The 23,063-nt window shown below is 46.6% G+C and overlaps 2 protein-coding genes and 1 pseudogene across 2 annotated transcripts; 2 read left to right on the top strand and 1 right to left on the bottom strand.

Moving 5' to 3' along the window:
* Positions 1 to 10,200: 10,200 nt before the first annotated feature.
* On the bottom strand, positions 10,201 to 13,630 carry LOC117185947 (aminopeptidase N-like). The gene is made up of 5 exons (XM_033395132.1): positions 13,122 to 13,630; positions 12,903 to 13,058; positions 11,442 to 12,846; positions 10,922 to 11,388; positions 10,201 to 10,871 (listed from the first exon to the last, which is right to left on the bottom strand). The coding sequence occupies exons 1-5, from the start codon at positions 13,577 to 13,579 to the stop codon at positions 10,778 to 10,780; spliced, it is 2,580 nt and encodes an 859-aa protein (XP_033251023.1). The 5' UTR covers positions 13,580 to 13,630; the 3' UTR covers positions 10,201 to 10,777.
* Positions 13,631 to 13,646: 16 nt separating this feature from the next.
* On the top strand, positions 13,647 to 14,597 carry LOC117190035. Its single transcript, XM_033395123.1, has one exon. It carries the CDS (start codon positions 13,673 to 13,675, stop codon positions 14,387 to 14,389), a length of 717 nt encoding a protein of 238 aa, XP_033251014.1. The 5' UTR covers positions 13,647 to 13,672; the 3' UTR covers positions 14,390 to 14,597.
* Positions 14,598 to 18,917: 4,320 nt separating this feature from the next.
* Positions 18,918 to 19,537, top strand: LOC117190042 (annotated as a pseudogene).
* Positions 19,538 to 23,063: the final 3,526 nt, after the last annotated feature.

Here is a 23,063-nt window from a genome sequence, read left to right as displayed (position 1 = left end):
TGGGAAAGGTCTTCGAAAGGGTGATCGGTGCGAGGCTGCGCGCAGCCATCGAAGCAGCAGGCGGTCTCTCCCAGAACCAATACGGGTTCAGGAAAGGGAGGTCGACGCTGGACGCCATCTTGAGGGTCGTACAAACGGCGGAGGAAGCCATTGTTGGGACTAGGTGGAGAGGCGGAACCAAGTCCTATTGTCTGGTGGTGACACTGGACATAAGGAACGCCTTCAACTCGGCCGACTGGACCCGGACGCTGGAGGCACTGAGGTCCTTCAACATCCCGGGCTACCTACTGAATATAGCGCGCAGCTATTTCAGCAATAGGGTGCTGACAATGGACACGTGTCAGGGCTCTAGGGCATACGAAGTCTCAGCCGGAGTCCCGCAGGGCTCCGTTTTGGGATCTCTGCTCTGGAACGCCATGTACGACGGGCTCCTACGGCTCCCGATGCCAGCCAACACTAACCTGGGGGTTTCGCTGACGACGTCGCAATAGTGGCGGTAGCGAAGGAACTTGCCGCAGTGAAGGAGCTTGCCAACGTCGCCATACAAGCCGTTGAGGCGTGGCTAGCCGCCGCGGGGCTGGAGCTGGCGGCCCAAAAAACGGAGGCGGTCCTGATATCCAGCCGTAAAGTGGTCGAGACCGCCAGAGTGCAGGTTGGTGGGACCGCGATCCAATCGCAGAGGTCCATCAAGTACCTAGGAGTCCTCATCGACACGCGCCTGTCCTTCAAAGAGCGCTATCCAGGATGCTGCTAAACACCAGAGGGCAAAAGCAGGCAACGAGGAAACTGCTGACGAGCGTCGTGACGTCGCAGATGCTCTACGCCGCACTGGTGTGGGCAGAAGCCGCGAAGGTGAGGAACTACATGCGAGGAGTGGAGGCAACGTACAGTCTGTGCGCCATTAGGATCGCGTGCTCGTTCCGGACCATCTCAGACGAAGCTGCGTTAGTCATTGCCGGGCAAGTTCCGCTCAGGGAGCTGATAAGGGAGAGGAAGGAGATCCATGATGCCATGATGGACAGTGCAGCCGAGGTACGCTCCAAAGCAGAAATAAAGGACCCCGCCAGAAGGACCAGCATGGACAGATGGCAGACTCGATGGGACCACTCACCCAAAGGCCGTTGGACCCACACCCTCATCCCAAGCATAGCATGCTGGGTTGAAAGGAAGCACGGCCAGGTGGATTTCTACCTTACCCAGGCACTGAGCGGACATGGCTGCTTCCGCGGCTACCTCAAGCGCTTCGGCCACGAGACAGAGGACTGGTGCCCCGAGTGTGGCACAGGCGTAGAGGAGGACGCTCGCCACGTCCTCTTCGACTGCCACAGGTTTGACCTCGAGCGTCAGACATTGGAGACAGCAGCAGGGTCTAGGGTCAGCACCGAGACTCTGGTGGCGCTGATGCTGGCAGACCCGAAGGTGTGGGAAGCGGCCGCGGAGTTCGCCTCTAGCGTGATGCGAACGCTTAGGTCCTTGGAGAGAAGGCGGAAGGAGCAGACGGAGTAGGTATCCACGCCACTGCGAAGCAATGCTTTGCGGCAGTACCGCAGTCCGCGGGGCCCCTAGTCCCAACAGTACTCTTGTCCGTTAAATTAAGTTAAATATAAATTGTATAGTATATATTATAGAGCAAATAAATAGGTATATAAATATAAAACGAGGGGGAACGTTGTGAGTTGCTGCGGAGACCGCAACTCTACAGTTATACCCGATACTAAGTCAGTATGGCTCTCCTCCGGCAGACGCCGCTAATATTAAACGACACGACAAGGAGTGCGTGCGAGAGAGACAGAAAATCAGTCTGAGCGTGACGTCGGGTGCTGCGTAGCCAGTGCAAATTGATTTGTTCCTTTTGGCTATAGAAATGATCTGATCTGATCCAGATTCAGCAATCTGATATATATGATCATTATCTATGATTCTGCGTTTTTAGTTTTCTCGTATCCTCAATATTGTGGATGCAACATATTTTCGTCCTTTGTGGGGGCGGAAGGGGGTGGGGCGAAACTTTGAGATATACGTTTCATAGTGAGATCTAACAGGAGTGCGGATACCAAATTTGGTTACTCTAGCCTTAATAGTCTCTGAGATTTGTGAATATCCCCAGATTTTCATCCTTTGCGGGGGCGGAAGGGGGTGTGGCGAAATTTTGAAACAAACTCGTCTCGGTCCGATATATTAGGAGTGTGGATACCAAATTTGGTTGCTCTAGCTTTTATAGTCTCTGAGATCTAGGCGATAATGTTTTACTCAAAGCCGGCTATGCTACGTGTGTGTTAGAGAGAGACAGGGCGAGAAAAAATGAAATTGTTTTCTTGATGCTGGCTATAATAATTATACGATCTGGTTCAGATTTTGCACTCTAGAAGATATAGTCGTCTTCTACGATTCTGCGTTTTTAGTTTTCTCGTATCGTCGAAATTGTGGATGCCACAGATTTTCGCCCTTTGTGGGGCGGAAGTGGGCGGGGCAAAGTTTTGAAATATTCTTGTAGCAGTGACATATCACAGAAGTCTGGGTCCAAAACATCGTTGCTCTCACTCTTATAGTCTTTGAGCACTAGGCGCTGAAGGGGACGGACAGACGGACAGACGGACGGACGGACAGACGGACAGACAGACATGGCTCAATCGACTCGGCTATTGATGCTGATCAAGAATATATATACTTTATGGGGTCGGAAACGATTCCTTTTGGACGTTACACACATCCACTTTTACCACAAATCTAATATACCCCAATACTCATTTTGAGTATCGGGTATGAAAAAACACACAAGCATAGATATAGATATAGATGGAGAGAGCTACGACTATCCACGAGGCACGCATTCGAGAAATTCAATTTTAATGCGGCTATTACATAATTTGATCCTTGTTCTGGCCCCGATACTGAATGCATATTAATTAAAGAACGAAATTTGATTTTATGCTAAGCTGCAGCCGGCATCGGAAGGAGCCACAAACTGCAGGCAAGTCGGGGGATCGAAGGAGCTGCAGTCCTGTCTTCTGTCTCCTGCACTCAAGCTCCTCCTGCCCTTGGGGCAGCAGACAAAGCAAAGGGCTAACCAAACATAAAACTTTGCCCACAAATTGCTTGCATGACCCCTCCCAAGGCTGGGGCTGGGGCCGCGGCTGCGGCTGGGGCCAATGCAAATATATCGATTGTTAATGGGAGCTCCAAAGGAGTAGGGCAGCTAGAAATGTCCTGTGGTGGTCTGTGCCCGACTTGGATGTGGTGTTTGACCGTTTTCGACGGCTATTTCCATAACAATTTCATGGATGTCTGATGTCTGGTGCCTGTGGCAACTAATTTGACAGGTGAACGATATTAAGCTGCCACTCCGCTCGCGACGCTCCAATTCAATTAATTTGTGAAAAATAAATAAGCAAAAAGTAGCGCTAAAATGCCAATGTCCAGCATAAATATTTAAAATACAATAGTCCGCGTCCGTACTCGCATCCGTGTGTGCTCAGAGTCGTACTCCCGCTCGTACACTGTGCCACAGAGCGCACACACGTCCAGCTGACATCACATTTAATTAATTTAATAACCGCTTTTACTTTGGACGTTGACATGCAATGACTGCATCTTTCAAGAGGCGATGCAGTTACTGCACCGTCAAGTGGCCCGTGTGACACCAGCAGAAGGCTGTTACGCGCGGATCCCAGGCAAAACGCAGCCCTCCTCCCGCCCAACCGACCGAGGGGCGCTGCCGCATGACGCGCGGTGCGTAGCCGAACCAAACGCGAACATGCAAGAAAGATAGCTATTTGACTAACATTCGAGGAAAATTAGTACTAAACTTACTAAGAAACTAAGCATGCAATCAAAATACAAATACCACTACAGTTACTAATTAATAGAAAGGTGTGTAAGGATTAATAATTTAATAAGAGGAAGAGAATTAGTGGTGGATATAATATGGTAGAGGGAATTATAATCCGAGCATAAGACCCTAAACGGTTCATGCAAGGAATAATTCGATCTACAAAGTGGAAGGAACAACGGTATAAAATTTCTAGTCAGTCTAATAGGAATCGTGAATTTTATGCGGCTCAACAGATCAGGGCTGTCTATGTCACCCCTAATCAAGTTGTGCATAAATATCACACCAAGCATTTTTCTACGGTTAACTAAGGATGGGAGGTTTACTAATAGTAGTCTACTAGAGTAAGATGGGAGTCTTACACCCGCATCCCAGTTAAGGCCCCGCAGAGCAAAGAATAAAAAGTTTTTCTGTACTGATTCTATACGGTCCTGCTGTACTTTGTACTGAGGGCACCATACACAGGAGCCGTATTCTTAGATCGGACGAACAAGCGAGGTATAGAGAGTCTTTTTTATATAGGGGTCGTCAAATTCCTTTGACCACCTCTTTATAAGCCCAAGCACGCCCATGGCCTTAGTTACCATGGTAGAAATGTGTTCGGAAAACTTTAACTTGGGGTCTAACATAACACCCAGATCATCCACCAGGGTAATTCTCTCAAGAGAACCACCAAATATGGTGTAGGGAGCCAACAAAGGGCTAGAACGATGAAATGTCATAACTTTGCATTTCGAGGCATTAAGGTGTAACAAGTTTGCACAACACCATGACTGAAAGTTATTGAGATCGGATTGCAAGCGAGAATGAAATGAAATGTCCTTGTACTGGACACAGAGTTTAACATCATCCGCATACATAAGTACTCGAGAGTATGTTAATACTGTAGGTAAAGAGTGTGAAGAGTAAGGGGCCTAGATGGCTGCCTTGTGGTACTCCCGAAGAAACCTTTACTGGTAAAGAGAGGGAGTTTTTGAAGAGGACTCTTTGAGACCTAGAACAAAGATAGCTAGAAATCCATCTCAGGAGGTTGGGCGGAAACCCTAAAAGGTCAAGTTTATGCGCTAAAAGGGAATGGTTTACAGAGTCGAATGCTTTACTAAAGTCGGTGTAAATAACATACGTCTGTAAGTTACATTGAAAGCCTTTAATAATGAAAGAGGTAAACTCTAACAAGTTCGTGGTGGTTGATCGCCGCCTTATAAATCCATGCTGAGTTGGAGATATAAGTGACTTGCAGAGATGTTGCAAGTGCGGAGTTAAAACCTTCTCAAACATTTTAGGAATAGCGGATAACTTTGCTATACCTCTATAATTTTTTGCATCAGACTTGCTACCTTTTTTATGGAGAGGAATTATAAACGATTCCTTCCAGATCGGGGGAAGCAAGAAGAATCAATGGACAGGGTGAACAGTTTAAGCAAAGGTCCACACAGAGCCTCGGCGCAGTACCTGAGTACACAACCTGGAACCACGTCTGGACCCGGTGAAAACACCGGCTTAACTAGTCGAAGATCATGAAGTAGGGAACATTCATTTAACAAGGGACTGAAAATGCCGTTCGACCTCGGTAAACCGTATGGGTACGGATGACCAGAGTAGCTTTCCTCAGAATAGGTGGTTTGGAAGAATTGGGCAAAAAGATCGGCAATTGCCGGATCATTATTTGCCGACGTATTACAAAATGATAGCGAGGATGGGTGTGCGGACGTTCTACTCTTACTGTTTACGAAGCTGTAAAACTGTTTAGGGTCCTGAGAAAAACGTATCCTGCATCGAGATAGGTAGTTCTTATAGCATTGAGCATTAAGAACTGAAAAGTTTGACCGAGCTAATACATAGCGAGAGTGAGAAGTAGGAGATCCACTTCTTGAAATTTTTTATAAAGTCTTGATTTTAAGTTTTTTAGACTGGATAACTCTTTGGTAAACCAAGGGGGTTTTCCAGATCTAGTCGGACAAGAAATCGGGACACAAGAATCGAACGATGTGGAACGTTGTGAGTTGCTGCGGACACCGCAACTCTACAGTTATACCCGATACTAAGTCAGTATGGCTCTCTCCGGCAGACGCCGCTAATATTGAACGACACGACAAAGAGTGCGTGCGAGAGAGACAGAAAATCAGTCTGAGCGTGACGTCGGGGGCTGCGTAGCCACTGCAAATTGATTTGTTCCTTTTGGCTACAAAAATGATCTGATCTGATCCAGATTCAGCCATCTGATAGATATGGTCATTATCTATGATTCTACGTTTTTAGTTTTCTCGAATGTGCAATATTGTGGATGCAACAGATTTTCGTCTTTTGTGGGGGCGGAAGAGGGTGGGGCGAAATTCTGAGATATACGTTTTATAGTGAGATCTAACAGAAGTGCGGATACCAAATTTGGTTACTCTAGCCTTAAAAGTCTCTGAGATTTGGGAATGCCCCAGATTTTCGTCCTTTGCGTGGGCGGAAGGGGGTGTGGCGAAATTTGGACACGAAACGGTCAAGGTCCGATATCACAGGAGTGTGGATACCAAATTTGGTTGCTCTGGCTCTTATAGGTTCTGAGATCCTTGAACTAATATTTTGCAATTGGCAAAACCGACCATGAAACCTGTGTGTTAGAGAGAGACAGAGCGAGAAAGAATGAAATTGTTTTCTTGATTCTGGCTATAATAATTATACGATCTGGTTCAGATTTTGCACTCTAGAAGATATAGTCATCTTCTACGATTCTGCGCTTTTAGTTTTATACTATCTTTAAAAATGTAGATGCCACAGATTTTCGTCCTTTGTGGGGGCGGAAGTGGGCGGGGCGAAGTTTTGAAATATTTGTGTAGCAGTGACATATCACAGAAGTCTGGATCCAAAACATCGTTGCTCTAGCTCTTATAGTCTTTGAGCACTAGGCGCTGAAGGGGACGGACAGACGGACAGACGGACGGACGGACAGACGGACAGACGGACAGACAGACATGGCTCAATCGACTCGGCTATTGATGCTGATCAAGAATATATATACTTTATGGGGTCGGAAACGATTCCTTCTGGACGTTACACACATCCACTTTTACCACAAATCTAATATACCCCAATACTCATTTTGAGTATCGGGTATAAAAATGTGCCAAGAGCATTGTAAACGAGGGGGAACGTTGTGAGTTGCTGGGGACACCGCAACTCTACAGTTATACCCGATACTAAGTCAGTATGGCTCTCCTCCGGCAGACGCCGCTAATATTAAACGACACGACAAGGAGTGCGTGCGAGAGAGACAGAAAATCAGTCTGAGCGTGACGTCGGGTGCTGCGTAGCCAGTGCAAATTGATTTGTTCCTTTTGGCTATAGAAATGATCTGATCTGATCCAGATTCAGCAATCTGATATATATGATCATTATCTATGATTCTGCGTTTTTAGTTTTCTCGTATCCTCAATATTGTGGATGCAACAGATTTTTGTCCTTTGTGGGGGCGGAAGGGGGTGGGGCGAAATTGTGAGATATACGTTTTATAGTGAGATCTAACAGGAGTGCGGATACCAAATTTGGTTACTCTAGCCTTCATAGTCTCTGAGATTTGTGAATATCCCCAGATTTTCATCCTTTGCGGGGGCGGAAGGGGGTGTGGCGAAATTTTGAAACAAACTCGTCTCGGTCCGATATATTAGGAGTGTGGATACCAAATTTGGTTGCTCTAGCTTTTATAGTCTCTGAGATTTAGGCGCTAATGTTTTACTCTAAGCAAAGCCGCCTATGCTACGTGTGTGTTAGAGAGAGACAGGGCGAGAAAAAATGAAATTGTTTTCTTGATGCTGGCTATAATAATTATACGATCTGGTTCAGATTTTGCACTCTAGAAGATATAGTCATCTTCTACGATTCTGCGTTTTTAGTTTTCTCGTATCGTCGAAATTGTGGATGCCACAGATTTTCGCTCTTTGTGGGGGCAGAAGTGGGCGGGGCAAAGTTTTGAAATATTCTTGTAGCAGTGACATATCACAGAAGTCTGGATCCGAAACATCGTTGCTCTCGCTCTTATAGTCTTTGAGCACTAGGCGCTGAAGGGGACGGACAGACGGACAGACGGACCGACGGACAGGAGGACAGACAGACATGGCGCAATCGACTCGGCTATTGATGCTGATCAAGAATATATATACTTTTGGACGTTACACACATCCACTTTTACCACAAATCTAATATACCCCAATACTCATTTTGAGTATCGGGTATAAAAATGTTTGTGCCTTTTATGATATCAGTGCACAAGTACAAAGCGGACCAATCAAAATCCCTAATGAGGTTATTAAGCTTCGCAAACTCGGCTTTACGAAAGCAGCGGACACGTTCGGGCAGCCTACTCGACCGATCCAATACAGTTGGTCCTATATCTAGCGACACCTCGAAAGTAGGGTGGTAGGCGTCTTCAGGTATAGTGAGCGGAAGGGCTCGGGTTAACAACACTATGTTCGGATCCGATACAAAGCACAGATCAAGCAATCGACCCAAGGAATTTTTCACATGGTTGACTTGAGACAGGGATAGGTCAAGCAAGCCGTCAACAAAGTCATGTCGTGACATGGGCACTAGGATACTAGACTCGTTTACCGAAGACCAAACAGTTCCTGGCAAGTTGAAGTCACCAAGAACTATCATACGATCTTTATCAAATAGCGAGGAAGAAACAGCGGTTAAAGCGGACAAGTGCTGCTCATAAATTGAAATATCCGAAGAAGGTGGGATATACGAGCAAGTAATGAATATAGCGAAAGCGGGAAGAATCAGTTTTACACACAGGAATTCCAGTTCCTGTTGAACTTGGACTGTGAAGTGTTCCGACGTGAAGTAAGAGTCCACTGCAATTATAACCCCCCTGCACGTCGAGACGAACGGTCCTTTCTAAAAGTTGTGTACCGACCTGCCAAAACCTCGGAACTAAGAATGTCCGGCTTTAACCAGGTTTCAGTAAACACAATAACGTGGGAAGTAAATGCAACACTATCCCGGAAAAGAATGCTGAGCTTACTACGCAAGCCTCTTACATTCTGATAGGTTACTAAAAGAGAAGTTAGTTTTTTGGAAAGGTGGAAGCAAGACGGGAAGTTGAGGAAGAGGAAGTTGAGGTTGAGGGTGGCACACTGGAAAGATTTGGAAGGGATATGGGGGGCCTATTCTTCTTCTTAGCCTTAAACTCCTTCACCACCAAATGCTCCGGCCAAAATTTGGCGGAGCAAATGGTGTCAAATTGAGTTGGGGAGATGCTTATCTTAAACGAGGCTATCTCCCTGGCATAAGAGAAGTTAAATTTCTCCACCTTTAAGCCCACGGCTTTTATTTTGCTTTGAATAAAATTACAAAATTACAATTACATCATTAGATGTGAGGTCAGGGGCCAGCCGTGAAACAAAAACTTGTCGTTTTGGTGGGACTCCCACCAGTGGTTTAGTCACCACAGGCCTAGTACCTGTGGTGGCAATATCCGGAGGTCCGGAACGTCTATTTACTGGTGGGATCGGGATAGACGGGACAACTAGCGAACTTACGGACACCACGGACGCTGCAGACGTACTTGGCTGCACATTCTCCGAGGCGATGAATTCGGCTACCGAATCTGCATCGCCAGCAGCTGTCGTTGCCCTTGGAGTGGCAAACGAGATCAACTGCTGCACACTTGGAGTGGTCGGAGTCAGTTTTTCGGCGGCGCACGGCTGAGTGACGGTTGGCAATTGCAGATCCCGCGGAGTGACCTTTTTGCGCCTCGGAGACTCATTCAGCAGTTTTAAACCGCTAAACTGAGCCTCCATGGCTAGGAGCCGATCGTATTGGTTTTTAAAACCAACGGTCAGCTCCTTAAGGCCACTCCGCGTCTGCCTCATGAAAGCCACCATGTCTTTCTCCACCGCACGGCATGCCTCGCAACTGTAATGCAAGTTTGGCTATAGCATCACTCACGAGGCCAGAAAATCCAGCGCATTTTGCGTGCACTACGCTGTCGCAGAGCCAGCAGGGGACATTCGGCTGATCGTGGATGATCTGCTTCTTACAGCTTTTTTTGGCACAGACCACAGCGTATTCCATTTTATTATTTATTTATTTACTATTATTTGCAAAACAAATTGGTATCAGACCAATGTATCAGACCAATTTTAACAAGCATTAATAGCGTTAATTTATTTGACAGGACAGCGCCACTTTTCATTTGCATTTATGAATGCAATGAAGAAACTATGTACACATATGCATGTAGTGTGTACACTGTACATATACTCGAACTTTTATTGGCTTACATATGTATGCCCAACGATTCTCTTTGTGGTTTCATCATCAATGGTTTTCCAATGAGTACTCGAAGGCATTTGCTTTAAAGCGTTGGCAGTAGGACTCCTCTAGGATTACCGAATCTACAATTATCTCTTTGGGCAGGAATCCCTTCAATGTCAATCTATATCCATTTAGTTCAGTCAATTGTTCCTAATTGCCTGCTTATACGCGCAGTAGTAGCCGGGATCCGTTGTCAAATGCATTGTGATATGTAATTGATACAAGATTGCACAATGCCCTCATAATAGTAGAAGCTGACAGATACTTTCAACTGATTGATGCCCTAAGTCTCGTCTCCTGTTGCCAGTGCCATCCATTTATCCCTTTGGCACATCAATTGCAAACGATTAATTTCACTAATTGGCAGCCGTCGATGGAGTAGCTCCAAGCCAAACAAAAGGGATAAGTAAATGGCGGGGACAACTTTTTCCCATTGTTCATCTCCTGATCCAGTGCCCACGTTTATTGGACCCCGTTTCCCCGTTTATTGGACATGGGCTGTGTATGGTTCTTAGATATGCCTCCCCAGAGCCTGGCTGAAATCGCCGGAACAATCCCTTTGCCATTGCTGGTTCACCTTGACCATATCGAGGGCTTTCTGGAGGGGCTCCTCGAACTGGTTCAGGTCCTTCAATTGCTCCTTCAGTCCTTCAGTCTTGCCGAATCTTTGGGTCTGTGCAGATTTCCAGCCAGGGTCTGCAGGAGGCTCGTCAGCTGCCGTTTCTTGAACTTTTCGCTGTCATCAATTATTCGGTTTTCTTTTGGCTTAATTTACCCCCAACTTACGTGAGTCTTTTGGCGTGGGACAGAATGTGGTCGGCCGCCTCGATGGCCACGTGCTCACGTGTCAATGCGGTCTTCACGGCCAGCAAGTAGCAATCGCTGACTTCTTCTTTCTCCGACTGGAGCGTGTAGTCGAGGAACTCCCCCAGCAGACTGATGTTGCGGCAGCATCCAAGAGCCGAGTTCCTGAAGAGCTGCATCACATGCGGGAAGTCCGCTTCGCTGCCCTGCTGGATGGCGGTGCAGTAGGCCACCTCCTGCAAGTCGGCGGAAAGCTCCAGGAAACCATTTGAATCTCGCAAAAAGGCCTGCCTGGCCTGGGGCACGCAGTCGTCCACGCGGTAGCGACAGGCGTGAGCGTAGATCAGCCGCATTAAGGACACCTCCCTGATGGTCGAGGACATACTCGTGATGGCGACCAGCTTGGGCAGGCGGCTATATGGCGCTGTGAGGAGCTTTGCCATGTAAACCTGGAAGAAACGGTGATAGAATAAAGTCCTAAAATGACCACCTTCGAGCCTACCTTGAACTCTGTTGCCTGCCGACCACTCAATAACGTTCCAAGGCGGTCTAAGAGGCTTCTCTTCCAGGGCAGGAACTCCTCCTCCCTCTGCAGATACTCGAAAAGTTCGAAGGCCCAGTCGTAGCTGAGGAGTTTTCCCTCACCCAAGGCCATCAGATCATCCATTAGCTGGACTCTGTTGTACACGGGGATGCCCCCAAAGCTTGAATCATCTGCCAGAGTACTGATGATCATCCTCCAATTGTGCTCGTCATAGTTCACCCGATAGATGACACTGACCTGGGGATTCAGAATGAACCACTCATTGCGTGCTGTACTGAGGGGTAGTTTCACTGTGTGTGCAGAAGTGGGACACTCCAGCCAAGACTGGGGACGAGGGCGCTCAAAGTCGGGATGGTTTTGGGAGACAAAGCTCAGCGGCACCCACCAGCAGTTGCCTCCCCTCTGGCCTCTGGCGCCTCCCCTCAGGCCTTTCTCCAGGTAAAATCTCGTTTGATTGAGGCTCACGCTGCCCGTTTCGTAGTCCCGAACAGCGGTGACCAGTGGATAGCCCCCCTGCAGCGTCCACGAGTCCATGGCTCGACCAAGATTGAAGTCAGGGGGTAGCACCTTCTCCTCCACGGCTGCCGCCTGCATGGACTGCCACAGATGAGCCTGCTCCACATTCCCGAAGGAGTGTACGGAGATATAGGAGCGAATGGCCAGCAAGAAGGCCTCCTCGCCGATCATCTTGTGCAGCATGCGCATGATCAGGGCGCCCTTCTCATAGACGTACTCTGAGAACTGCCCGAGGATCTGCGCAGGATCCTTCACCTCTCGGGAAATGGCGCGCGCCGGGCTGGCCGAATCCTGAAGAAAGAAACGTTCCAAGTCCTCGCCTATAAATCGCTCGCCGCAACCCCAATCGGGCTGCACGGCCAGATAGGCGAAGTACGTGGATGGGCCCTCCTTCAGCCAGAGATCGTTCCACCATTTCATGGTCACGAGGTTGCCAAACCACTGATGCGCATACTCGTGGGCCAACGTCTTGGCCTTGCCATCCCTTGCCACCTGCAGATCATTCGGGCTGTGCACGAACTTGGCCTCTTTGAAGGTGACCAGTCCCCAGTTCTCCATGGCCGAGAACCTGTGGGTGGGCGCTGCCAGCTGGTCGATCTTTCTCAGCGGAAAGTCCAGCCGAAAGAGATCCTCAAAGTAGCCGATAACTCTTGGGGCCATGGCGATGGAGAAGTTGGCCTGATCCACCGCCTTGGGCTGCAACCAATTGCGGAAGATCACCCTGTTCTTGGTGTCGCTCTGCACGGTGGCCGCGTTGGTCAGATCGTGGACCGCATAGGCCACCAGGTAGGTGGATGTCCTCGACAGTTGTTCGTGCTCGCACCAGACATAGTCACGGAGGCTTTCACTGAGACGATGAAAAGAAGAGAGAGGCTTAGTGGATCAGTATGATCGTATACTTACTGCTGTCGGCACTGAAGGATCGGCATGTTGCTGAGGCCCGTGTAGCGTTTGTGGTAGCCCAGGGTCACGTTAAAAGTGGCCTTCCATGAGGGTTCATCAAAGCAGGGAAACGCCTGGCGGGCAAACGTCGGAGAGAACTGTGTGACTGCCAAGTAACTAATGAATGAAACGTGTGATCAGGAAACCGGCCATCGTTTGTCAAAGATCCGCAATACTTACTGTTTCTCTTGGGATGCCGCGTCCGTGTAGGAGCTGTTGTAGTAGCCTGACTCTGTTGCATTCAGCGACGACTCAAAGTGCATCGTCAGCTGGTAGGTCTGCCCCAACTCCGGATCCCTACACAGGTGCAGCGTGTAGTAGTCGTATACCTCGTTCAGCTCGATATCCATGTCGGTGAGGCACTGCCTCTCCCCTCCACCAGTAAGCGAAATGCCAGACTTGTCTATCCGCAAATTCCGCGCATGCATCGTGATGTTTCTAGTGGGCTGGAGGACAAGCAGATCGATCCTCACAGCCCCCTCGAAGCGCAGGTCGGAGGCATTCAGGTGGGTCAGGATGCGTATATCATAGTGCTGTGGCTCCAGGGCGATGGGCAGGCGATAGTGATCGTAGACAGCCAGGCTGGCAGAAGGCATCAGCAGTAAAAGGAGGCAGTAAATGGATGTAGATCCAAGCATGCTGTGGCAATGAAACTGGGAGAACATACAGTCAGTCAAACATACTTACATACAGGATTCCCACTGATATAGTCTTTAATAATTGTCCCCAAAATGTTCCTAAATGATCTACGTGCCCCCACCAAAATTATTCTTGCAGGGAAGCAACCATTTACCCCAACCCCGGCCCCGTGCTGCCGACAGCTTAGCCACGAGCCACCTGTAAAGATGAGCCAGCTCAAGGACCACCTGAACCTGGCTCGGATATATCTCCAGGAGCGCTACCTCCTGTGGAGGCTGCGCTACCTCCTCGGGCCGAACTTCAGCGCAGAGGAATTCCTGGAGGGAACGTGTCAGGCAACCCTCGCGATGCTGGAGGCAGTGTGTCGCATAGACTGGAAGCGCATTCGAAGCTTCTGCACGGAGGAATTCTCCCTGACCATGTACGGAATCGCCCAGAGGGAAAGTGTGTACGCCAACCTGATGGGACCAGAGGGCTTAGAGCTATCGAAACCCGTACATTTGAAGACGAAAGAATGCGACGATGGCAGAAGCTTCTTGCACGTGCACCTGGAGATTGTGTTGCTGCGCTGTTTGGCGCCTAAGCCGGATGAGCTGGTGGAGACTGGGCTCCAAGTGCCTGACCACCAAAAGATTCCCGTAGCCTCTTATAAGATCGCATTGCGCAGGGAGCTGTCCGGTCCAGACGGCACTGATCCTGAAGACGAGGATTGGTTCTTTAGTTCCTTCCAGATGCAATACATGTCTTTGCTGGGCTTCTGCCCCAAAAGTGGCACATGTTGGTTCATTCGGGCCTTAAAACCGTATTAGACATTCGACTTGAGTGCGCTGGTACCCCGGTTACCGGTTTTTCGATCGACTGCAGTCACGTCCCAGTTCAACGATCGCCCTCTGTCAGCAGCTTCAAATAATCATAACGTTGACGCCGCTCAAAATTCTACCTGCGATCACGTATATACATACATATGTACTCTCCACTGTTCGCAGTCGAAATAAACTGAAAATGCTCTGTTCTTCACGTTCCAATAATGTTCACCATACTGAACGCACTCCGGGGCAGACGGCTTCATTTATGGCCATGCCGTCAGTTGGCGCTCTCTTGCAACGAACGATTGGAGCGGCTCAGGCATGATCAGCGATCACCGATCAGTAATCGGACATTTCTGTATAAGAACCTAAAAAAACCTTTCCTAATTTTGCCATGGCAGGGGAATTGTAATACAAAGTTCACCGAAAAGATATGATAGAACTGAAATCAGACTTGCGTAAAAGTTTTGTTCTTTAATTTTACTTTTACAAGAACATATAAAACGAAGGGGAACGTTGTGAGTTGCTGCGGAGACCGCAGCAGACCGATACTAAGTCAGTATGGCTCTCCTCCGGCAGACGCCGCTAATATTAAACGACACGACAAGGAGTGCGTGCGAGAGAGACAGAAAATCAGTCTGAGCGTGACGTCGGGTGCTGCGTAGCCAGTGCAAATTGATTTGTTCCTTTTGGCTATAGAAATGATCTGATCTGATCCAGATTCAGCAATCTGATATATATGATCATTATCTATGATTCTGCGTTTTTAGTTTTCTCGTATCCTCAATATTGTGGATGCAACAGATTTTCGTCCTTTGTGGGGGCGGAAGGGGGTGGGGTGAAGTTTTGAGATACACGTTTTATAGTAAGATCTAACAGGAGTGCGGATACCAAATTTGGTTACTCTAGCCTTAATAGTCTCTGAGATTTTTGAATATCCCCAGATTTTCGTCCTTTGCGGGGGCGGAAGGGGGTGTGGCGAAATTTTGAAACAAACTCGTCTCGGTCCGATATATTAGGAGTGTGGATACCAAATTTGGTTGCTCTAGCTTTTATAGTCTCTGAGATCTAGGCGATAATGTTTTACTCTAAGCAAAGCCGGCTATGCTACGTGTGTGTTAGAGAGAGACAGGGCGAGAAAAAATGAAATTGTTTTCTTGATTCTGGCTATAATAATTATACGATCTGGTTCAGATTTTGCACTCTAGAAGATATAGCCATCTTCTACGATTCTGCGTTTTCTCGTATCGTCGAAATTGTGGATGCCACAGATTTTCGCCCTTTGTGGGGGCGGAAGTGGGCGGGGCAATGTTTTGAAATATTCTTGTAGCAGTGACATATCACAGAAGTCTGGTTCCAAAACATCGTTGCTCTCACTCTTATAGTCTTTGAGCACTAGGCGTTGCTCTAGCTTTTGTAGTCTCTGAGATCTAGGCGCTAATGTTTTTCTCTAAGCAAAGCCGCCTATGCTACGTGTGTGTTAGAGAGAGACAGGGCGAGAAAAAATAAAATTGTTTTCTTGATTCTGGCTATAATAATAATACGATCCAATTCAGATTCCGCAGTCTTAAAGATATGGTCATTCTCTACAATTCTACGTTTTTGGTTTTCTCATATCTTTAAAATTGTGGATGCCACAGATTTTCGTCTTTTGTGGGGGCGGAAGTAGGCGGGCGAAGTTTTGAAATATTTTTGTAGCAGTGACATATCACAGAAGTCTGGATCCAAAACATCGTTGCTCTAGCTTTTATAGTCTTTGAGCACTAGGCACTGAAGGGGACGGACAGACGGACGGACGGACGGACGGACGGACAGACAGACAGGGCTCAATCGACTCGGCTATTGATGCTGATCAAGCATATATATACTTCATGGGGTCGGAAACGATTCCTTCTAGACGTTACACACATCCATTTTCACCACAAATCTAATGTACCCCAATACTCATTTTGAGTATCGGGTATAAAAAACCCCTTGTTGATGGCCAGGGACGTGCCACACACACACACACACACGCACGCGCATGCAGCATGGGGAAAAGGACCAAAAGACCAAAAATGGAAGTGAAACTACATGGTAGCGACTTTTTGTGCGCTCCTTGGAAGCCCACTGCCATACGAATTGCGCTTCTGGTCTCATGTGTCTTTTTATGTCATCTCTTTTGTTGCTCCGCTCTCGTTGTCCACAAATTAAGGTTTTTCATCAGGTTTAGCTCTCGTTTTGGTGCTGTTTTGCAGGGACCATGACTTTTGTTGTTAATTAAAGTTAGGCCAAAAAGGAGCAGGACCTCTCTCTCTCCCTCTGTCGAGTGCTTATTAAAATTGAAATGCGTGTTCGGGTGTGTCGGGCTCCTGCAGGTCCAGCCACCAGGTGGATAATGTTTCGGCTTGATTCAACAGCAATTCGATTGATAAATTTATAGATTGGTGGGGTAGGGAGTACTTATTAAGTATACATTTCGTGTCCATTGCTTGGTGTTCACTTGACCCGAAAGTTTACCATAAAATTGAGCTTTTAGCCAGTTTTCTCCAATGCCCAAAGTGTTTGCCACACATTTCTTTGCAACTTCAAGAGCAGATGGATAAAGTGCCATTCTGTGTGTTTTCCGAACAATTTGAAATTAGAATTTGTAAAGCAAACTGAAAGTCTCACAACAAATTCTTTGCGGGATCCAAACTACCAGTGTCATTTGTACTGGATGTCCTCCTGTTGTCCTGTACAACGGGACTTGTACTATTGTCCCGAATCAGGGCAATTGCAGCGCTTTAAAGTGCACCACAGCAGGCCACATAAATAAATGCTTGCACATTTACTTTGCCCCGCCTCGCATCGCCATGCCAGAGATCCCTCTGCCAAGGTCCTTCCCTTCCCGCCTCCAGTATGTTCCGGGTGTTGTGTACGCTTCGGTTCCTGCTCCCAGCACGTCCATAACTCAAATCTGGCGTGGGAGGTGTTTCTGCTGTCTGCCAGACGCTTTATTTACTTGCAATTTGAAACGGACTCCACTGCAATTCCGATTCAAATCCCGAGCAACTTCTTCGCTCGGATTCTGCACTGTTCCGCCTGTGATTCGCCATTCTCTGGAGAGACATTGCCATAACTTTATATATTGTAATGGCAATGAAATTGGATAAATTTCAGCAGCACACATCACCGGGGAACGAGAACACTTACCTACCCAAAAGGACAGACGATTCTGAGTCAAGTCCAAGCCCATTGCACCCATTAAATGATGGAGGAAGGGACCTCCCTCTTATAGAAACATCGAAATAACCTATAGAAAATAGATCATATATCGCTGTTGCAAACAACTTCCATAGAGAACGATGGATTGACAGACCGCTGTGTAATCGAGACATTGCCGTCCCTGACGAGCAGCCGCAGTCGCAGCTGGAGTGGACTATGCCATGACAATGGTCCAAGTGCGGCAGCGGCATTCGCTCCATTTTCTGGGCAGTTAGCAAAATGTCACGTAGCAAAATGCGACAGCGTGGTCAACATAATGAATGGGGCCTGCCACCCAGTGCGAAGAGTGTACCAACAGCAAGAGCAGAAGCAGCAGCAGCAGCAGCAAAGAGAGCAGGTGCCCATGCCCGTGTTCGTCCTGCCCCTCCGTGATATTCGTGCTTACCGTGCTATCCGCTCCAACACATGCACCCCGGGAGTTCATGTCTGGCGTCCATTGATTGCTTTGGCGGAGACTATTGCAATAACCTTTCTTCATGTCGGGCCCAAACAGGCGTTGTGCTAAACCAAATGTCACGACATCTCCGCTCGGTCTCCGCTCGGTCTGGCCCGGCTTTGGAAGAGGGACAAAGGAACACAGGGAGACAGGGAGACACAGTTGCCTCCAAAAAATGTGTCGATGCTCGTGACATTTTCAGTTGCAATCTGCAATCTGATTTTGTTCTCCAAAACGGCTGCAATGCCCCCCCTCAAAGGCATTGCGATGCCAAGTTTCAGTTTGCTGGCTGCATAAGTTCAAGGATCAAATTGATTCCCCCGGATGGCAGCAGGTGTGAGACGGTAACTGGCGTGTGGCACCGCCCCAACCCCCCCTCCGAGTCGGAGTGTGGCCAGGCGTGGCGTCTTCACATTGTTACACTTGACCAATTCGGATTGCAATTACACACCTGACTGTTCCCCCCATCGAACATGACTTTGATAGTGTCTCAGTGTAGCCGGGGCCAAAAGTGGCCCAGCAACGATTTCGTTTTCCAATCTTCACCTTGTGCGCCCCACTCTCGGGATTACTAGAGCGGGTACTGAGGCTGTGCCTGGCTTTTAGCTCCTGTAGCCCAACTTCTGGGTAGATGTTTATTAGTATCGTTTCATTCTTCATTAACATTTCTCTATGGCCTGGACTCACTTATATCTTACCTGCTTATTCACTTATCCCCATCCTGTGGCTGTTCCTCTTAAGTAGCTCATTTGATGGACCTTCACTAGAGTGTTCGGTGTCAGTCCTCTACACCATTTGTTGGATAGTGGTTTATTGATTGGCAGTCTTGGGAAAAAAACCCTTCAAGAAGGCTTAGAGAAGATTGTCTGACAGGGTACAACAGTATTTCATCGATTCGATATTGAGTAAACGTGTTCGAGTGCCAGCTAAAATCCGGAATACAAAGATGCCTGCTGATTTGTAAGTGACTTAAGGGGATTAACCATTTGGGCAGCTTATCCGTCGCTTCCCTCCGTGCACAGTCTTTCGCTGCTCAACAGCCGCGACTCGTCGCTAATCTCCTCGAACAATCCCATCATCAATGATCTGGTAAAGCCCATGAGCCTGGAGCTGAGCACCGCCGTGCAGTTGATCGTCTAGACGCGACGCCAGCGAATGCAGGAGCTGTTCGACCAGGAGTACGAGTGGGAGCAAGAGGAACTGTCTCGCCTGGGACTGAGTCGTATCAATGACACTTACAACTGCTGCACTCCCGATGGATTGCGCAAGGTTAAGCTATAGGCTTGCTCTGCAGATTTCCCCTCCAAGGATACCAAATTTCTAAGTCTAATCTTTCCGAGAACCCTCCCTGCTGGAGAATTAAATTCATTTTGCTCGTTATGTTCCCCGCAAGCCTTCCGCTTTTGTTTCGGTTTCTCAGTTTTTCCTGCGGTCAACTGTCGGCCGTATAATAAATTGATTTCGTCGGCTTTGTTTGCGGCCATTAATCTATCTATGTGGAGGCAGGCTCCACGGCCACGCCCCCAGCTCAGATTTGTTGTTCATTGTTTAATGAATGGCAGGCAAATTTGGCCGCCTTTGTGTCTGTGCCTGTGGTCGGGTAAAACCCTTTAGAACGGTGGAGATTTGTGAATGGCTTTTTTCGCAGTTTCCCAGATATTTGTGTCTGTTTTTTTCTGGCATGCTCGCTTCGTTGGACAAAACACAACTGATAATCAGGGCCTACAAGGCCTAGGCTCAATAAAAGTGCCACTTGGCCGGAAAGCCAAAAGCGAGAGAACTTTTTATCCAAAGAGCGAGGCATGTCCTCTGGTCCTCTGCTCCATCATCATTTGTCATTGTCAGCCAACGGAGTGTGATGGCCCGCTCCATTTTGCATTGGGCCTCTAAGTAGATGAGGGATAAGGACGAGAATGGTGCCCGATTCAGATTCTGTGCCGATTTCCGCTCTCGTCTCCATCCCGCGCTGAGTGCACTCGGCTGACTTTTGAGCGCGATTCGACGGCATTATACGAGGGCCGCTCCCTCGTTTTCGTGTGCATTCAGCGATGCGCTAATCAAATTATAAATCGCACCCATTGGAAAGTCGTTCGTTGCAGTTCCCGACATTGTCATCATCAGCCCAGAGAATCATAATTCTCACAAAAGAAGCAGCGAGTGCCTGTCCAGCCCTGTCCCCCATTTGAGTTGCTGCGGGGCTGCCATAATGGATGTCAGTGGGGCTGCATCTGGGTCGCAGGGCCATTTGCCCCTTAGTTTTTGCCAAATTTTTGTTTTTTCAGCACGTAATTGTGGGGCACAGCCGAGGACTGTGGGCTGTTGAGGTGTTGGCCCGGAACATGCCACATTGGGCGCATAACAATGCCATTTCTTTAATTAACAATTTGCATTTGCTGTTTTTCCCCCTGATATACGAGTATTCATTACTGTTTGCTGTCGGTCGGGCTTTTGTTTCGCTTAATTGCTGTTTACTTTGGGCAACTACGAACACTTGCCGAAATATAGTAGAGTTCCACTTCCACCGAAGTAATGGTGGAAGACGCATGTGCATAAGCAGATCTTTCGATTCCTTTCCGACTATGTGGTCTGCTCCTTTGCTAATGAATCAAAATCCCATCAAATCTTGCAAGCTGGATAGAAATCTGTTTGCGGTGGTTCTTCCTCTTGCTAGCCACTGGCTTCTTTGCAGACCTGAGATAGTAATTTATTTCTTAAAAAGTGAAATCCATTAACACAAATTCTTTTCTTTCTCCCTCTTCCTCGCTGCACCCACTCAGGGATAACTCTTCTCCGTTTTTCTCCCAACACGAAAGAGAGAAATTGCAATCACCTTTGTAATTGTGCTCTGCTACTTTTTAGCTTTATCGCAATGGCAATGCCAACAGCTTTGCTTTGTGCACTAAAAGTATTAAATTTCCTCAAATATCCCGGGCATACACACATACAGACACACTCGTACATAAGCCAGAATGCAACAACGGGGCTAGCAGCCTTTTGTGGGGATTCCCCTTTATGGCTTTCGTTCGGTCATCGTCGTCGCCGTACCGCAGTAAGTCACAACTAAATGCTTTCAATTCCTTTTGCTGCCATTTTCTGCCTTTATCGTGGCCAGCGCTTAACTTTAAAAATAGTTTTGTATTGTTGCTATTCCCATTGTTAATGGAATCGCACGAGTGCACCCAGGAAACCATTTAGTGCTGAAACATCGCTGCAAAGAGAATGTTATCTACAATGTTGGATAACAGGCCATGTAAAGTGGAACGGATCCTGCCCGTGCCCGTTCATTCCTATGCTAACGATCTTTCAATATACATATGTATGTATCTACCATATATTACGAACTATTTGTGTACCCTCTCATGTGCCCTCTCATCCTCTCGCATCATTCTGTTATGTTAAAAATATTGTTTTCAGTGTATCGTTGTATTTCTCATCTTCCTTTTCTGTCAGCTAAAACAATAACAATGACAGAGTGCAGAACGCAATCGTTTGCCATCTCCTTCCAGCAGTGTTGCCAGATTTTGAGCGCCAAAATAAGCTAGATTTTACAAAAATACAAGCTAGAACAAGCTAAAAATTGTAAAAAACAGGCTAAAATAAAACAACACATAGATATATACATTTATACTTGTGTTATTATTTCATCCAATTCGCTATTGCTTGAATCGGTATATTTATCGCTGGAACGTATTAAATTTAAATATTTCTCCGGTAATTGATAGTTGTGACAACATTTTCCATGACGGCGCAATCCATATCTGTAAAATTCAAAAGAATTTTAGTCATATTCATGAAACAATTAAATATTTCTAAAACAAACCTTATATTTAATATTGAGTTTAAGGATTTAACGGTCATTTTGTTCCTTAGCTTGGGCTTAACAATATTCATTTGACTGAATACACGTTCAATAGCAGCATTTGACCACGGTAGACTTAAAATGCCAATGGCAAATAAAGCGATTTCTTCAAAAGGCTTGTTTTTGCCAGCATCTTTATAAGTCAGTACTTCTGACCAAAATTGTATCGTGTCATCTGTACTTTGCCAAGGGACTAATTGAATTTTGCCATATTGGGCAAGAATTCCATCTATATTCTTATAGTTAAAGTGTTCCAATATGGAAATGAGATCATTATGATTTTTATTATGTTTGAGTACATTTTCTGCTGCAAAAACTTTCTAATGTTTTTGTTTTTTCTAATTTTCTAAGTTTTTCTAATGTCTCAAAATTATCTGGAAGTCTGAAATTAAGCATCAGATTATTATTTATTTTTAATATCAAATCCAATTGAAGCTTACCTTTCTCTGAGTTGGATAATTAGCTCCTTTATAAAATCCTTGCACATCTCTCTGATTTCGTTAACTTCATTATTATAATTTTTCTCTTTAATTTCCTTTTCAAATAAATATCCCATATATAATGAAGACACAGCAAATTCATCCAAGTCATCTTTCAAGACATCAATCTTTGCATCAGGCGGTATTATTTTATTTTTGAGGAAATCGATGCTTGTCGATGAAAGTTTTGTTTGTAAACTGTTTTTGGCATGTTTTACACATTTACACATTTCACGATCACCAACCAATTTTCTGTATAGACCGAAACTTTTCAACGAAAATAAACCATAAATAAATTCTAAAATACCATGATACACCAAAATATGTACTACAAATATACTTTTTGTTCGATTTGTCTTAAAAAATACCAAAAAATACATGTAGGATATAAAAAGGAAAAAATAAGCAAAGTGAAATTAAAAAAGGCTAGATTTAAAGCTATAAGCATTTTCATAATTTTTCAAGCTGTTCCGCTTTCAAATAAGCTAGATCTAGCCTTAAATAAGCTAAATTGGCAACGCTGCCTTCCAGCGCTTGTCTTTTCTGAGCGCAGAGAAAGCCAGAGCGAACGACACATTGCGGTACTCGTGTGAGAGAGGGATTAACTCATACATGAAAAGCAATACTGAGCACGGCGCTCTTCCGACAGCGATAATA

Source organism: Drosophila miranda (genome assembly GCF_003369915.1).
Source record: "Drosophila miranda strain MSH22 chromosome Y unlocalized genomic scaffold, D.miranda_PacBio2.1 Contig_Y1_pilon, whole genome shotgun sequence".
In the NCBI taxonomy this organism is placed as follows: Eukaryota; Metazoa; Arthropoda; class Insecta; order Diptera; family Drosophilidae; genus Drosophila; species Drosophila miranda.
The sequence above is the reverse complement of the archived record's forward strand: the minus strand, read 5'-3'. Positions and strand labels throughout refer to the sequence as shown.